At 43.6% G+C, this 18,157-nt stretch overlaps 1 protein-coding gene across 1 annotated transcript in view; it reads right to left on the reverse strand.

Moving 5' to 3' along the window:
- WDR64 (WD repeat domain 64) overlaps positions 1-18,157 on the reverse strand; it is a 78,767-nt gene that overhangs the window by 7,533 nt on the left and 53,077 nt on the right. The window contains exons 8-15 of the mRNA XM_054022864.1: positions 15,725-15,817; positions 14,519-14,603; positions 12,484-12,520; positions 11,093-11,241; positions 10,230-10,335; positions 7,953-8,014; positions 6,810-6,919; positions 5,732-5,920 (exon numbers count right to left, since the gene is read on the reverse strand). Coding sequence (XP_053878839.1) covers positions 5,732-5,920; positions 6,810-6,919; positions 7,953-8,014; positions 10,230-10,335; positions 11,093-11,241; positions 12,484-12,520; positions 14,519-14,603; positions 15,725-15,817 — 831 coding nt within the window. The remainder of the gene's footprint in view (positions 1-5,731; positions 5,921-6,809; positions 6,920-7,952; positions 8,015-10,229; positions 10,336-11,092; positions 11,242-12,483; positions 12,521-14,518; positions 14,604-15,724; positions 15,818-18,157) is intronic.

Here is an 18,157-nt window from a genome sequence, read left to right on the forward strand (position 1 = left end):
GTGACTGTGAGAAGTAGGCCAAGGAAAAGGAGGGCCAGTGAGGGGGGAATAGAACTCAGGAATAGGTTTCAGTGTTTGGATAACGAGGTAGACGGGCAGCAGGTGGTGACTGAAGGTGGGAGGGTGAGGAAGAAGAGAAGAGCTGCTAGTCCGAGAGAAAGGGGGGAGGAGTTGATGGAGACAGCACCAATTATGGGCCACCAGAGGATACAGGAAGGCATAAGGGGAAGCATAAGGGAAGATAGGAACAGACATAGGTCAGGACTAGAGGGATCGGAGACTAGATTACTAGATCGCACTGTTGCCAGGCGACGGCAGGTGTATGTAATTGGAGACTCTTTACTGAGGAGATTGGACAGGCCTGTGACCAGGGCGGACCCGGAGAACAGAAGGGTGTGCTGTCTACCGGGTGCAAAGATACGAGATGTGGACCTGCGGTTGAAAAGGATCCTAAAAGGAGCAGGTAAGAACCCCTTGATAATCCTTCATGTAGGAACGAATGACACGGCTAGGTTCTCGTTAGAGAGAATCAAGGGAGATTATGCCAGGCTGGGGAAGACTCTCAAGGAGATAGAGGCTCAGGTTATCTTTAGTGGGATTCTGCCTGTTCCGAGGGAAGGGCAGCAAAGGGCTGATAGGATTGTGAGGATAAATAGTTGGCTAAGGGAGTGGTGCTATAAGGAGGGCTTTGGGATGTATGGCCACTGGGAGGCTTTCGGGGACAGACACCTGTTCTCGCGGGATGGGCTTCACCTGAGTAGGGAAGGAAATAGACTTCTGGGAGGGAGGCTGGCTCATCTTATCAAAAGAGCTTTAAACTAGGAAGTTTGGGGAGATGGTTGGGAGATGCACAGTTAATCTCCACGCCAGTTTCCGGTATTGAAAAGCTGAGTGTAATAAGAGGAGACATAGCCAGGGAGATGAGATTGGACATAGGAGGGACAGGGGGGACAGACACAAAGAGGCCCGCAACATACAGTGCTAGTAATGGGAGACAGGCTAAACGACATACATTAGGCTGTTTGTACACCAATGCAAGAAGCCTAGGCAATAAAATGGAGGAATTGGAGCTCTTGGTCCGAGAATTGAAACCGGATATCGTAGGAATAACTGAAACGTGGTGGAATGGCGGTCACGACTGGAACGCAGGTATGGAGGGGTATGCGCTGTTTAGGAAAGACCGGGATAAAGGTAAAGGGGGGGGGGGGTGGCATTGTATGTCAATAGTGAAATAAGCTGTAAAGAAATAATAGTGGATGGAATAGATAACACGGAGTCCGTCTGGGCGATACTCAAGCTGGGTAAAAGTACTACTAGAGCCTCTCCGGATATAGATTGGGGAACAAACGCTAGTAGCAATAATAGGGCTCAGATGTTCCTAGATGTGCTTGCGGATCAATTCCTTTATCAAGTGGTAGCTGAGCCGACGAGGGGGGAGGCCATTTTAGATTTGATTCTGGTAAGTAATGAGGACCTTGTTGAGGAAGTGGTAGTGGGGGACAACTTGGGCTCCAGTGATCATGAGCTAATTCGGTTTAAACTAAATGGAAAGAGTACCAGAATTAAGTCAAAGACTAGGGTTTATAATTTTAAAAAGGCCAATTTTAACAAATTAAGGGGACTGGTAAGGGAAGTGGATTGGGCAAACGTATTAAGGGACCTAAAGGCAGAAGAAGCCTGGGATTACTTTAAGTTAAAGATGCAAGAGCTGTCAGAGGCCTGTATCCCCAAAAAGGGAAAAAGATTACTAAGCAAGAGACTTAGACCGAGCTGGATGAGCGACCGGCTGAAAGGGGCGATTAGGAAAAAACAGAAAGCGTACAAAGAGTGGAAGAGGGGAGGGATCAGTAAGGAAACTTACCTTAGTGAAGTCAGAGAACGTAGAGATAGAGTGAGAAAGGCCAAAGGCCGGGAAGAGTTGGACTTAGCGAAGGGAATTAAAAGTAATAGTAAGAGGTTTTACAGCCATATAAATAGGAAGAAAGCAAAGAAAGAAGAAGTGGGACCGCTGAAGACTATAGCCGGAGAGGAGATTAAAGATAATCTAGGCATGGCGCAATATCTCAATGAATATTTTGCATCGGTGTTTAATGAGGCCAATGAAGGTATTAGGGATACTAGCACCGTTACAGAGGGGCATACAGGATGGGGGATTACCGCATCCGAGGTAGAAACAAAACTAGAACGCCTTAATGGGACTAAGTCGGGTGGACCGGACGATCTTCATCCGAGAATATTGAAGGAATTGGCGCGGGAAATAGCAGGCCCATTAGCGATTATATTTAATGAATCTGTAAACTCGGGGGTAGTCCCGTTAGACTGGAGAATAGCCAATGTGGTTCCTATTTTCAAGAAAGGGAAAAAAAGTGACCCGGGTAACTATAGGCCTGTTAGTTTAACATCAGTAGTGTGCAAGGTGCTGGAGAAGATTCTGAAAGAGAAACTAGTTGAGGACCTTGAAGTTAATGGCAAATGCGATAAATTACAGCATGGTTTTACGAAGGGCAGATCGTGCCAAACGAATCTGATCTCCTTCTTTGAGAAAGTAACGGACTTATTAGATAAGGGAAATGCGGTGGACCTCATATACCTGGATTTCAGTAAAGCGTTTGATACAGTACCCCATGAGGAACTATTGGTTAAAATGAAAAACATGGGGATCGATATGAAAATCCAGAGGTGGATAGGGAATTGGTTAATGGGGAGAATGCAGCGGGTCGTATTAAAGGGTGAATTGTCGGGTTGGAGGGAGGTTACTAGTGGAGTGCCTCAAGGTTCGGTTTTGGGACCCATCTTATTTAATCTATTTATAACTGACCTCGGGACCGATTGCAAGAGTGGGCTGATAAAGTTTGCGGATGATACGAAGGTGGGAGGAGTTGCAAACTCGGAGGAGGATAGGGAAACTCTGCAGGGAGACTTGAATGAGCTTGTGAATTGGAGTATCAGAAATAGGATGAAATTTAATAGTAAAAAGTGTAAGGTGATGCACTTGGGGACGAATAATAACAATTTTAGTTACAAGATGGGGACGCATTGGTTAGAAGTAACGGAAGAGGAGAAGGACCTAGGGGTCCTTGTGGACCGCAGGATGACTATGAGTCGGCAATGTGACGTGGCGGTGAAAAAAGCCAATGCGGTCTTGGGATGTATTAGGCGAGGTATATCTAGTAGAGATAGGGAGGTCCTGCTTCCGTTGTATAAGGCGCTGGTGAGACCTCATTTGGAGTACTGTGTGCAGTTCTGGTCTCCAATGTTTAAAAAAGATGAACTCAAACTGGAGCGGGTGCAGAGAAGGGCGACTAAGATGATCAGAGGAATGGAAAACCTGTCGTATGAAAAGAGATTAGAGGAGCTTGGGTTGTTTAGTCTGACAAAGCGAAGGCTGAGGGGGGATATGATTGCTATCTTTAAATATATCAGAGGGGTTAATACAAGGGAGGGAGAGGAATTATTCCAGTTCAGTACTAATGTGGACACGAGAACGAATGGATACAAACTGGCCGGGGGGAAGTTTAGGCTTGAAATTAGACGAAGGTTTCTGACCGTCAGAGGGGTGAAATATTGGAACGGCCTTCCGAGGGAAACGGTGGGGGTGACGGACCTGTCTGGTTTTAAGATTAAGTTGGATAAGTTTATGGAGGGAATGGTTTAATGATAAAACATAGTAGCCAAGGAAAACCAAGCAATGGTACATAAACAGCATAATGGCCAACAAGGGTCAGGCTAGAGACTCTTGCCTATATGCTCGGGGTATTACTGATCGCCATATTTGGGGTCGGGAAGGAATTTTCCTCCAGGGTAGATTGGCTGAGCCTCTGGAGGTTTTTCGCCTTCCTCCGCAGCATGGGGCAGGGATCACTAGCAGGAGGGTCTCAGCCGATTGAAGTCACTAAAACACAGGATTGGGGACTTCAACGGTAGAGTCCAGGGAAGGGTCTTGCGGCCTGCAGCATGCAGGGGGTCAGACCAGATGATCATAATGGTCCCTTCTGACCTTAAAGTCTATGAGTCTATGAGTAATTATCAAGACTAAACTCCAATTCACTGTATCATAATGGCTCAACATTACTTTCCATCTCGAACATAGTGACAGTATGCCAGGTTCTAGGCATGGGTAATGGTCCTCTCTTGGGGAGTATGGCCTAGCGGTTATGGCTGCAATTCCTGACTGCCAAGGGGATTGTGGGAAGGGGAGCTCCAGGCTCTCCCGCTTCTCTGGGCTCTGGCCCAGGGCCCTTTGGGCTACCAGTAATTTGGCAACCAAGGCTGCTTAAGACTGTCCTCCCTGGGCCTCTTCCTCTTGAGAAAGGCATCCTTAAGTGAAGCTTCCTTAACTCAGCAGGCTTTAATTAACACATCTTTAACTGCAAAGGCTTCGGCTGAGGCGCCCTGTATTCAACACAGCCTAAGGGCCCAATCCTATCAATATTGCCAGGCATAGTTCTTTATTCATGAGTTACTGAACTGACTTCAGTAGGACCACTCACCCTGGGAAGAATTATGCTTACTGGTAAGTGTTAGCAGGATACAGCCCTACACTTCGGACCTTACAGCAGCATAGCTGTACTACTACCCTGGTAGCTGCTCTCCTGTCAGCATAATTAAAACCACCCCCAACAAGTGGCATTAGCTGTGTCCGCAGGAGAGCCTTTCCTGCCAAAAGAGCACTGTCCACACCAGCGCTTTTGTCAATGAAACTTAGGTCAGTCGGGGTGTGTTTTTTTCACACCCCTGACCAACAAAAGTGCTAGTGTAGACAAAGCCTAAATGATTATGGCATTAATACTGAAGCATTCCCAAAAAGGGTTTGGCAAAAAGGCAACCCAAAAAATGACTAGGATGCTGTACTGCACACTAGACATATCGTTTAAGTGTTCATCACTTCAAAAGTCTAAGTAATTTTTGTCCAACTTGAACTGCTTTCCTTCCTTGCCAAAGCCTACATTTGGGCCAACTTTTAAATTTCTAGCTTCAGTATTTGATTGCTGCACATGCAACAGTCACTATCTCAGCCAACACAGTGGGGGTTGAACCAGAGTTAAAAGTCTGAGCTGCTACAGTTTGACCTAAAGCACTGAAGCTGGGCTGAGACATACTCACATCCTCTGTGGATTGCCACAGGCAGGGACCTGTAACTCATCCCTCACCAGTGGTTACATAACATTCATGAAGCTCCCAGCTTTGAATTATGAGCACACACACCAGAAAATACAGGAAAAATGCATTTTTATTCTATACCCCCATTCCTCAACAATTAAGCTGGTTTTGCTTTAACTTTTAGAAGGCTTCATCTTTGTGTTGAGATCAGGTAAGAAAAAGTTTTATCTTGAAACTATTTGTTTTTTAGAAGGTTCAGTCAGCTTGCGAGGGTAAGAGGGAAGCAATTTCCCAAACTTAACAAGAGTGTATGAGCTAAGATGTGAAAAAAATATCTAAATACATACATTCTGATTAACTTTAGTGATTATCTAATTATCACAGCAGAGAATTAGTAGTTAGAATTCCAGGGCTCCAGTCCTGGCTCTGCCGCTTGCTATATGACTTTGAGTAAGAAACTTAACCCTGTGCCTTAGTTTACTCCTCTGTAAAATGGGGATAGTGTCTAACTCACGGAGTATTGTAAAACTTGTTTGCAAAGTACACATCCTCAGATGAAAGATTTTCTAAAAGTATGATGTGTTTGTTCATAGTCCCCAATGCACGTGTAAATAAGTGTTTATGAGCTTACTTCTTCCTGTCCAGTATTAGAGGATATTCAAACTTCTGCTTCTTTTCCATGTACTTGCTGTCTTCCTTGATTAGAACGGGAAATTCATTAACATCACAGGGCAAAATCAAATCACTGGATTCTGATAATTCAAACACCCTGCGCTGTCCGAAGTAACCAACATAGTGTCCATTTGGTGCATGCCAGAGCCTAGAGGTGCAGAAGAAGAGATGGGAAAAGTGGGTAAATTTAGAAACTGAAAGAAAGTGAAGTGCCTTTAGAACAATATTATGTAATTCAGTAACCCCTGACCAGTGTAGTAGACTAGTTATAAGACAATATCAGAGTTAAGATTGAGAGTACATAGAAAATTAAGTAAATTAAGGGTAGAAAAACCTTAGAAGATGTTATAATTATAAAAAATAATAATTAAAAACCAAGACATTCAGTGCCAAGGCTAAAATTAAATTTTAAAATGTGAAAGTATGGAAATGAAGAGTTAAAGCACTTCAAACAACCTCAACTGTCTCTGTAGAGAGATGCCGCCATCAAACAGATTTTTAGAAGTCAAATTTCCTGGATTTGTTAATTTGTTTCAGAAACTTGAAGTTTACTTTTTTGTTAAGCGCAAACTGCATAAGGGGCTATAAAACATTGTTCTTTAGCCAGGAAATTGCAATGGTTTAATCTGCACGATATCACATATAGGGCAAAATTAATTTGACAAGCACCCGCACAAAGTTAAAATGGGATCCAAAAAGGAGCTCATTTCCAGAATGATAGGGCCTTTCTTTATGTGCTCAATTTCACACAATTGGAAGAAAAACTTGGCTGTCCATCTCTGCACATTTTGTGAGACTGGTGGGGTTCAAACTAAAAAAAAAAGTATCTGAGACCTCGGGGGGAGAGGAGGGAGAAAGAGCGGATGGATTATGTCTAAAGCTAAGCTGTGCACATGCAGAACTGATTTTTTCCTCACCAAAACAGATACCTATAATTATTTCAGTTCTGAGCTAGACAAAAGTCAGGCAAAAAGGGGAGCTCTGGGAAAAGAGAATCCATAGGCTAAATCAATAACAAACGTTAGCCATGTCTGTACCTGACAGAACCATCCACAGAGGCTGTCACTACCAGGTTTTTCTCCTCCTCGTAGAATAGGCTGACCACTTTGGTGGAATGAGCTCGCCAGTAGAGCTGCTGCTTTATTTGCTGAGGGGAGGAAAGCAAAAAAACAACCAAACAAAAACCATCGCTGGCCACATTTCAGTCTGCTATGCACTCTAACATTGTTACCACCACAGTGTCCTTACGAAGCAGGCTGTATTCAATCTCTAAAGAAGTGAGGTTACAGGGATGAAAGTAAGTTAAGGACTTACCGGTATGCCTGAGTCCTGTGCGGGTCAGAGCCTCAACCGGAAGAGGCGGGGCCTTTAAATCAAGATTTAAAGCCCCGAGGCTCTGGCTGTGGCTGGGAGCCCCAGGGCCTTTAAATTACCCCTGGAGCTACCAGCTGCAGAGGCGGCTGGGAGCCCCAGGACTCAGGGGAGATTTAAAGGGTAGTGGCAGCAGTGCTCCGGCCGTGATTTAAAGGGCCCGGCGCTCCCCGCAGCGGCTGGAACCCCAGCCCTTTAAAGCGCCACCTGAGCCCGGCTGCCGTAGCCCTGTAGCCCCGGGGTAGCGGCAGCAGGGCTCCCATGCGGATTTAAAGGGCCATGGGCTCCTGCCGCAGCGGGGAACCCCGGCCCTTTAAAGCACCGCCCGAGCTCCGCTGCCTGAGCCCTGGATAGCGGCGGCAGGGCTCCAGCAGTGATTTAAAGTGCCCTGGGCTCTGGCCGCTGCAGGGAGCCCTGGGCCATTTAAATTGCCAGCCTGGGGAAGCCAGTCAGGTCCGGCACGGCATACTGGCTCTTGGCGGTACACTGTACCGGCTTATTTTTACCTCTGTGAGGTTATGATAAAACAAGCTGAAGGCAGTGTGCATGAAGACATTAGGCTAAATTCATCCCTAGTGTAACTCCACTGAACACAATCAAGTTATGCCAGGGACATTTTACTCTTGTTCTTAATGTTGTTCTTAGTCTGAAATAGACAATTCAGACCAAACGTATAGGCTTACTATTTGTAGATGGGAAGAAAGTGGACTGAACTGGTCTCAGGATTGTGAAGTATGATTCCATTTTTTTCTACCTGTCATATGTAAATGGCAAGTTATTCAGGTGGAAAAATGATTTTTCATTCTCACCTTATTTTCATCTTGTGGATCTTCTAGGAATGAGCCAGTATTCCAGCGCATAATATGCCCCTCTGTGTTTAAAAAAAAACACAAACAGAATCATTTCAAAAGAGGTTCAAACTTCTTTTTAAATGCCCTCTGTTGCTAGATATGCTACCAAGAGTCCTGGGTAAGGACAAGGTAGAAGGAAGCCAAGGGTCTGGGCATTGAAAGTTAGTTTTTAGGATAATGTAAATGTCACTTAACTATTTCATTCGCAAACAAAGGAGAAAATGTTAGTCCATATGTTACAATGAAATACTGATCTCCAGCCTATTTATGAAGAATGTCACATTAACAGCATAGATTTAACTGTTTGTTAAAAGCATCTAAGAATTTTAAAGAATTACAAATGCACAAAGACGGTCACCCACTAAGTAGAGTTAGCTACTGCATAGACCAAACATGAGGGAGTTTCATAGGGGTGACATTTTTCATTTTAAAATGACAAACTGGGCAGAGCTTGATTAATCACATGCATAATGACAAAGAAAATAACTCATGCCTTTCTAGTGCGCTCATGTGAGATACACAGTCCAAGATGAGGGAGACTGACCACTGAAATGGGAACATTTACCTTGATATAGTGTTCCTCCACTGCTCCTTGCTCCAGTTTTCTTCCCATGTTCCAGTTCCTCCAACACCATTGAAATCTCCCCTTTGTTGCTCTCCCACTAGGAGGCTTCTGGGTAGTCACAATAGCCACCCGTGGCAGACCTAGTCTCTAGAACTGTACACTTGGGCAGAGAGAAATGTGGGCAGCCCTAGTGGGGAAGGATGAGAGGGGAGGAGGAGGAGATAGCAGCAGGTGGGCTAACAGAAGCTATGCAGGCAATATAGCAATGGGTGTTAGCAGTGGGGAGAAGGCAGGGGAGTGCAGGACTCTCACTGAGCAGAACTGGTAGGAAAACCTCATGTAGCCACTTAGAATCTGCAGCCAGTAACATGCAAGCAGGTGACCAAAAGGGGAAAGCATCAAATGCAGGAGAAAGGTGGTATGACAGCAGCATGGAATACTCCTCCATGAACAGTCAAAAAACTCCTTGCTGTCCTGTGCAATATGAGATAGTTGATTAGAGAGAAAGCTTTCCCTTGAACCTCTGTCCATTTTTAGGGAATGTCTACATTGCAACCAGGGGTATGATTTGAAGCTCATGTAGACATACCTATGCCAGCTGTACTCTAGCTGGGACAGCAAAAATAGAAGTGAGGATGCCACAGTTGTGGACTTCAGCATGAGTTGCACAAACCCACATGACCTCCCTGGGTGCACATCTGTTTGCCTGGCTAGTGCTGAAGTCCACGCCATGGAGTCTTCACATCTATTTTTAGCAAGCTAGCTAGAGTACAACTAGGGTGGCCATGTCCACACATGCTACCCCATTCATACCCCTGTTGCAATGCAATGCAATGCCACCTTGGTGTCAACCTCAAACCATTGTTACATTCTGAAAGGCCTGGAAAAACTTTTTCCATCTCACTTTTGCCCAGCAGCAGACAGGAAGTGTGGAATTACTGTGAGAAACTCTGTTCTCATGGGATTTCCAGCAGGAACAGAAATGTAAATACCTGATGTCTCATGAGATAGATGGAGACAAAGAAGATTTTCAGGCCAAGTTTGAAGACACAAAGAGTCACAAAGTTTGAAGAGGTTTAGATAAGCTTCAGATAAGCAACCAAACTTTTGCATATTTTGCCAAATGAAAGCCACCTTCAAACTTTTGAGGTTCACTAAACATTAAATTAACCATCAGAGAAAGGGCTGACGGCAGAGGCATCAGTAATGCTTTTTCCCCTCACATTGCTGTGTTTTTATGAAACAGAAGTCATTGTTGTATACTGAGCTTTTCACTGTCCACAAACTACCTCTGTCTGTGTGCAACACCAGCAGTCAATTTGCTTTTAATTGCGGCAGCCGGTTATGGAGCATGTGGGACTTTTGTTTATTCTTATTGTTAATCTTTGCCCTTAGTCTAAAATGCGGGAATTTAGATGGTAAGTATATGGGAGTTCTTTGTGTAAAGAAAATATAAATACACTGCTCTTGAAAGTAGCCTCCGTACTGGCAGTGTTGTTACCTTCTGGCTTTAACCTGCATTCCTTACTCCCGAAGACTCCCCTGTCCTTGATTTTTAATGCAGTTTTGCTTTGGCCCTTCATTGCCACATTCCCAGCATGTTTTTACGATAATCTTTTTCAACCGCTACAAAGAGTCAGGAGAACTGTGATTGAGAAGCGATCACTTACCCTTGGTGGCTGCTAAAAGCATTTTAGCAGAGATATTGGTGCACAGAGCAGTCAGAGGAATTGCAGGATGCTTTGTGAAGGGCAAAACTTCTCTCAGTAAATCTCCCTAAAACAAACAAAGTCTGCTTTCCTCTATACTTTATCCACACAAAAAATCAAAGCAACAGAAATTTCATCATGTTAACATGATGCAAAGTTTTCTGTTGCTTTGATTTTTCATGCATTAAGTAAATAGAAAACCACATTAGTCAGATTTTATACCAATAATGTACATTGAGCTGCTTTATTATACCTGGAGGGTTCAATATCACAGTTAATTAAAACTGCTGAAGTCCCTAAAACCTTTTAATAATATGTCTTAATTTAGCCACCTAGAGGCAAACTCTTCCCTGTCTTGTAACCCATATTGACGTCAACTGGATTGCACAGCATGCAAGTCATACCTGACCCTCTACTCATTTATACAGGTACACAGCCCATTATTGCTACATTATTTTTCAAAGAGTCAGTTAACAGGGCAGATTTCCTCTTATAAGTGGAGCAGCAGACTCTGCTTTGGCCATCACACTGTCTCAAAAGGCAGAGGAGGTGGATAAAGGATGGACCCCAAGGGAGTTACATACCTTTTCAGACAGTTGTCACTACAATTATTCTAAGTCATGATTTTCCTCCTGTTCCCCTTCCTCTTTCCCTTTGCTACAGCTGTTAAAAGCAGCACTAAATTGTGTTAATAGAAATAATGATCAGTGGAAAAAAAAAACTCCTATAACTTCATATGTTAGGTGAGAGCCGGAAGCTGAACATGTGGAGCATTTTCTTCTTTCACCCCCAACCCCATCCAAAAATACAATCAAATACGTTACCCCAATACTCCATAGATAGACACAGCCATTTTCATGAGCAGATGCCAGGATTGGTGAGCATGTATGTCCAGCTATGATTCTGGAGAAGCCAGAGGCTGATTTTTTGGTGTCAGAGGGTTGCACATCCTTCTCGTTGGTTGTCCCTTCCCCTTCTGGAACATAATTGACCCCATTATCTTCTTGCCATAGTTCTTACAGTTCTTTCTTTGAACACAAAGCAATGGCACAATGCTAAGAAAGAAAAATTAACTTTGACAAAAGAAAACTTCATTATAAAACAAAGGCCCCTTTGAAAATATTTCATAAATACTAGCAAGGAGCCATTGGGAGAACTTGGAGACACATTGTTTAGGAAGTATTCTCGTGACACTTCCTGTGCCAAACGGCACCATTCCTGCACAGGTGCGAAGAGCCCTTTTCACAGCATGGGGGCAGATTTCAGAGAGGCTGCATAGAGGGCCTGTGCTCCCCTTGTGTGCCTCACAGCAGCGCTCTGCTGCATCTCTAACTGTGGGGGCAGGGAAGGGATATGACCAGGGGACCTGCGAAAGTGCAGATTCACTGATCAGAGTCTTCCAGGGAGTAGAAGTGCGGAGTTGTGGCAGTGGCCACTAGCTCAGCCCTGAGGCTGCAGATGTAGCCTAGGGAGGAGTGGTGCTGCTGATATTCTGCAGACTCAGGGAGAGAATTCCATCCTTCTCAAAACTACCAACAATCCCTATGCAAAGCTCGTCTGTCTCCTAAGCACTTGACATTTTGGCCTTCTATATTTCCCCCTTTGTTCTCTATTTCTAAAGATATGTGCGTGAACCAAGAGCTTTATTTTAAGGGTCCATTTGCTTTTACCTCTAGGTCACTAGCTCAAACCTGACCCATGTGGGTACTGAGTGTCACCAGTGGCCTGTGTGAAATAACTCAGTGTCCGTTCTGTTGACAGGGACACCTGACTAGCAGGACCATCAATAGTGACTGTAGCCCAATTCCGGTTTCATCGTCAATTCCATTCTATTTGGATGCTGCTGCAATCCCATGCTTGGCCTGCCACTGGGGAACACAATTTGCTGTCCAGATTCAAGGAAAGACTCCTAGGTGTGTCATCTGCATGCTGATGATATTTCCACCCCTCAGTCTCTCATTATCTGCCCCAGCTGCCTTCCATGCACATTGAACACCAGCACTGATGAAGCAGATCCCTGCAGAACCCCACACAAGTGGATGAGCAGCTGGGATTCCTATACACTTTAGCTGATACCTTCAAACATCTCCTTAAAGTCTCTCTGACAACAGGCAGACAGCTTGAAAAATGGGCTTTTCTTCCCCCAGGTTTAAACACCCTATCCTCCCCAACCACCCAAGAAATCTTCTTGTATAAAGAGCAACACATTCCATACCTACTGTTGCTGAAGACTCTCCATTGTTTACATCTTCCTAAAAACAAGATTTATAAAACAGAAATTGAGCCAGAAAATTGAAAGCAGAAGAGCACACACACAGTACGGGACCTTGACATGCCCAGAGAAACAGTTCTTTAGATTGTCGTTATTTAAGGAATGAACTAATTCCCTCAGAGGCTTATGTGGAACTTCTCACTTATATTGTCCCAGCTTCCAAGAAGGGTCTACACTAAGTTAATTCCTTTCTGGGATAATGAATGGACAAACACACAGAATATAAATCCATGGGGGGGATTTTCCAAAAGCACAGATGAATGGGAGTTAGGTGCCTTTGCAGATCTCCTCACTAGTTCTTGTCATTGCCTTGAGCAAAAATGGGTAAAATAGCAAAGTTGCAAAGCTTACCCACATATAGCCCCATTTCTGCAAACAAACGCCTCTTTTTGAAGACTTCAGCCAAATTCTGTCTGCTGCTTCTCTCAAGAACTGCTTTCAACTGTATCTTAACCTCACTCCTAATACAAAGTCCTGTTGGAATTATGTGTGTGGCTTGTCACTCTAAAATCAGTACTTTCACATGGCCTCAACCACATGGTTGGAGGTGTTGGAAAAGTGGGTTGCCTCCAATCTTCATTTCGTGTCCATTTATATGGGTCACTCTGTCAACTACAGTAGAACCTCAGAGTTATGAACACCAGAGTTACAAACTGACAGTCAACCACACACCTCATTTGGAACTGGAAGTACGCAATTACGCAGCAGCAGAGACAATAAATAAATAAACACAGTACTGTACTGTGTTAAACAAACTACTAAAAAATAAAATAATGGGAAAGCACCATTTTTCTTCTTCATAGTAAAGTTTCAAAGCTGTATTAAGTCAATGTTCAGTTGTAAACTTTTGAAAGAGCAACCATAACATTTTGTTCAGTTATGAACATTTCAGAGTTACGAACAACAGCCATTTCTGAAGTGTTTGTAATTCTGAGGTTCTACTGTACAGAGATCTGGACTCACTGAAGGGTCTCCAAGGGCTATGGTAGGGTGGGTCCAGTTGTTAGGCAGGATCTGTAGGAGGGAGTGGAAGATTTCAATAAGTCAGGAGGGAGACTAGGAAGCATAGGGTGCTTTAGAGTTTATAGATGAAGACGACAAGCCTCCTCAATCTAGTAAATATGTACTGGCCTGTGTATCTTCACGTGCTAACGCCTTGGGACACACTTGACAACCACAACCTATTGCCATTTCTCTATTTTTAGTACCTCAATGGCTTCACTCGAGTGTGTGGATCAAAATTATGCATATGCCAATTTGGGAATTTAAAAACATATATATGGTGTTGAGAAAAACAGAGCCTGAGAAAAATTATGAGACTGTAGCAAATTTTTTAAAACTTCTGGGTCCTGATCTGACAATTTCTTCCCCGCTTTCTTCCACATTGCATCTCTTCCTTCCAGGCTCTGCAGCTCTGGCACTATTCCTCTGGCAGGAAAAGGCAGGACAAAACTACCACAAAACCAAGTTAGCTCTAATGAAAATATTCTTATCTATATACTGAAATCTACCTGGTAGATTTCAAAAATATTGCTTCAGCCCTTACAAGGAAGTACTTTAAATATCCCAGAGTTATTCACGGCACCCTTGTTAGTTTTCCTACCATACAGATGTGGCTTCAGTGTTCCCATTTCATTCTAGAGAATCCCAATTTTCCCATTTTGTGCCCTGTACCATTCCCCATCAAAGCAGGAAATGCTGGTGATATGCATCCTACAAAACCTTTCATATCAATCACTCCACATACCAGCAGCAAGCTGCTGAATGGCATACACTCCCAAATCCCATCTTCATTTCCATCTCTGTGCTGTGCTTGCCCTCTAGTCTGGGAAGCAAAATGAATCTGACATCTGTGGAGCATGGGGCCTCTGCATGGCAGAACATTGATCTTCTCAAACCACTGGCTTCTCTGGGTTTTTTTTAGCTGCTATATAGAAATTTAGCTTGGATGAAGTGGAAACCAAAGCAGCCAGCATACCTTGTTTAGACTCACGTGGCTGCCTTCTGTACCCTGTGTGGCTGTCATATCACTTACAAGGGATGAAGTGGTGGAGGAGGAGAGACTAAGGAAAACAATTCAGAGATATGGTTGATGGCACATAATAAAATATGGATAACTACTGACATTCTCAGAGATTATGTTAGAGATCTATAGTTAATATTAGCCAGTGCTATTGGGGGGACGGGTAAGTTGTGTCTCCACTAGGTAGGCTAAGTTTTCAAAAATTTTAGAAAGTAACCTAAGTATAAAGCAACAGAGGGTCCTGTGGCACCTTTGAGAGTAACAGAAGTACTGGGAGCATAAGCTTTCGTGGGTAAGAACCTCACTTCTTCAGATGCTGAAGAAGTGAGGTTCTTACCCACGAAAGCTTATGCTCCCAGTACTTCTGTTAGTCTCAAAGGTGCCACAGGACCCTCTGTTGCTTTTTACAGATTCAGACTAACCCGGCTACCCCTCTGATACGAGACCACAAATCACTCTACAGATTCAAGGGGGCATAAAGCTGCTTAATTGCTTAAATCCTTAATACTGCATAAGTATTTAATCCAAATTAAGTCCTCAAGGCTGCCAGGTGTCTATGAATGTACATTGGAAAATGCGCGCTTGTGAAAACGCACACATGCTCATCCCTCCGCTCTAGACATATGGGCTTTGCGACTGAGCATCTGTCCTGCATACATTAAATTCCAAGTTAATTTTTGAGGAATACTGGCCTACCACTACTATTGTTTGTTAAAACCTGACTTGAGGTTTGTACAAATAACAATAAAAAACTGTCTCTGCTCCAAAGAGCTTGCAGTCTACAAGACAACTTAAAAGAAGGGAAGAGCCACTGGAAAAAAAAAATCAGAAGAGGGAGCAATTTGGGGTTTTAAATAAATTTGTTATATTAACTTCTTATGGAGCAGAAGTGAGGCTTAGGAGACTTTTGAATAAGGAGGGTGGGGGGGCTTAGTGAAGTGGTATAGAGAGGGCATCTCACACCTAAAGAGCAACATGTAAGGAGACACTGACGAAGGAATGGGAAAGCTAAGCGCCCACTTGGGTTTGTAACTGGATTAATAAAATCCAATTAATCCAGCTCAATTCAGCTCTAGGTTATCCTGGGGTAAAAGAGTGGTGGGAAAATTATGCCAATTTAACAGAGCAAAATTCATAATGCAGTGCATGCAATTCAGTTACCTGGAAAAGAAAGCACTCCGGAAAAGAAATAGCACGGCATTGACTCCAGATACTTGAGCGACAGCATTTTGACCAGCCTGATAAGTTTTATCTCTGGAAATAAAGAGGTTTGTACAGGATTTGTCACACACTTCAACACTTTTTATATTTATTACAGTGATTGTTAGGTAAAATTACAGACAAATACATAAACTCTTAAGAATGAAACAATTTTTGTTTCTGGGGCTTATGTTACATGTAAGAAGCCACATATAATGTTGCAAAGTCAGTTTGTTGTTCATTAATTATTCTGGCTTGACATCTTTAGAAAAGACCGCACTTTTCTTTTAAGCCCACAGAGCAGGCTTAATGTATGTTGTGCCATTGTAAGCATCCCCACCAGGTACTGAACTAAGAGCCTGGAAGCTGATGGAATGGCGCAGTTGTGTGTGTGTGGGGGGAATCTTTCAGTCCCCCAAGACTCAGCATTTAAGAAAAATACGTTAACTTAACCAGAAAATTGCCATCATCTTGGCATTCAGTCCAGTCATGTGAATCATGGGTACAATGCCCTATTTTCTTCCAACATTTCCCCTTCCTCTCTCTTCCATGTGGCCATACTAACAGCTCTATCCCTGCAAGGGGAGGGAGAAGCAGAGCTGTAGTTAAATCGTTTATTCCCCTTTCATTTCTCCCTCACCCCTTTTGGGGAAAAAAGTGAAGGGAGGAAAAAGTGGAATTTCACCCACAATTTCAAAACCATTTTTTTTTTAAATATAAAATTTTGTTGAAGTTTTAGTGTTGGCATTTTGTCCAAAAGAGAAACTGATGAAGATGAAAAATATCACCAGAATCCCATTTTTTATTTAGAATGTTTGGCACATTTATTAATGTGCCCAGTTCTAATAGCTTCTTCTAAGCCACAGTGTAGTTTTCAAGGTAAATACTTACAAGCTTATTAAATGAGTTTACTAGAGCTAGACAAAACTGTTCAGTGGCATGTGACAATTCTTAGGGGGAGATCAGATTTGTGCTGCTAGAAAGTTGGGACCATACAGAGAATGATCACTAGACCATCCTGCCAATCCCTGGTGGGCAAGATATGGGAAGGTGTAGAACACTGATTGAGGGAACTCTCAGGGTCTTTGTGTTTCCCCCACCCCCATAACGTCAGAGTTTCTGGAGGCTTTAGGGGTGATAATAGTGGTATTTTTAATGACAACTTTTTGGAGCAGTTAATTAGGGAAGAAGGTGTTTTGAAGGGATTTCTCTTTGTCAAATTTGGGCACAAAAATGAGAAATATTTAAAAGACAAACTGTGAGGATCAAGAGGGGCACCACCAAAATACAGTTGGGGTTATAAAATGGTCTTAAAATAACCTACATGGTCAAAGATACAGCCCCAAACAGAGGAACAAAAATCCTCGTACTAGAACCATAGCGCGTAGTGGGTCTTTGTGACCATTTTATAACCCCAGCTGCTCCTCTGTTCCAGAGCAAAGTTTGGAAGGAAGAAAGGAAGCCAGCCAGCTCCAGGTTTCTTTGGACCCCATGTACTACTCAGGGTTTAAAAAGGTCCTGTAGGTGACGAACTCTTTCGTTTTCTGGGGAATGGGTAGTGCTAGGACCTGGTACGTTGTTAGGAAGGTGTGGAGAGCTTTACGGCACAACTGCTTAAGTGATGAGAGGACGTTGGGGGCACTCCAGAACTGGATGTGGCCATCTCTCGTCCCTGTGGGAATAAATCCACCATGTGGGAAGTAGACGCAGCACAGGCCATTGGTCATAGGTGCAAATGCCACTGGAGTTCTTAGTTCCAAATGCCAGATCCTCAGGAGTCTGTCGTCTGCCACTGTAGCAAGATACAAGCCTTCCGGAGAGAAGCACCACCAAAAGACAGGCGAAGGAATCTAAAACAAGCACCATATTAGTAGCTCTGGGAACTAGCATGAATGTCAGAGAGCAGACCTGCAGCCACTCAGATGAAAGGGAGAAGAGCTCTCCTACTACAGCTAGATATTGGCAAAGTAGTGATGATCAATACTGTAGCAAACCTCTCCAAACCTTCTCTTTTTTCATAGCCAAACCACTGATGTCTGGAGGAATTCAGTAAAGGATTCTCCTCCAGAAGAAATGAAGGGAGTTCCAGCCATTTCCACCATCTGCCCACTCACATCCATCCACACTTGGCATCTTCATGCAAAAAGGTGTGGTCTTCCTTTACCATGTCATCTGGAGATGAGGGGGCTTTCTACTGCTCCACTTCAGTCATCTTCAAAGGGCAGCCAGCTGGCTTTGTCCTAGTCCCAGCTCATGAGAAGGTGACTGCCTGGCCTGCTATCTCTTTATTTCTTTGCATGGTGTGATGGTGTATACAAACACCACACCAGTAAGGAAGGGGTTGAGAAGGTGCAAAGCATGCATGGCTTGGAGGAGGAGCTCAAAAGGAGAACA

Source organism: Malaclemys terrapin, chromosome 3, assembly GCF_027887155.1.
Source record: "Malaclemys terrapin pileata isolate rMalTer1 chromosome 3, rMalTer1.hap1, whole genome shotgun sequence".
NCBI lineage: Eukaryota > Metazoa > Chordata > Testudines > Emydidae > Malaclemys > Malaclemys terrapin.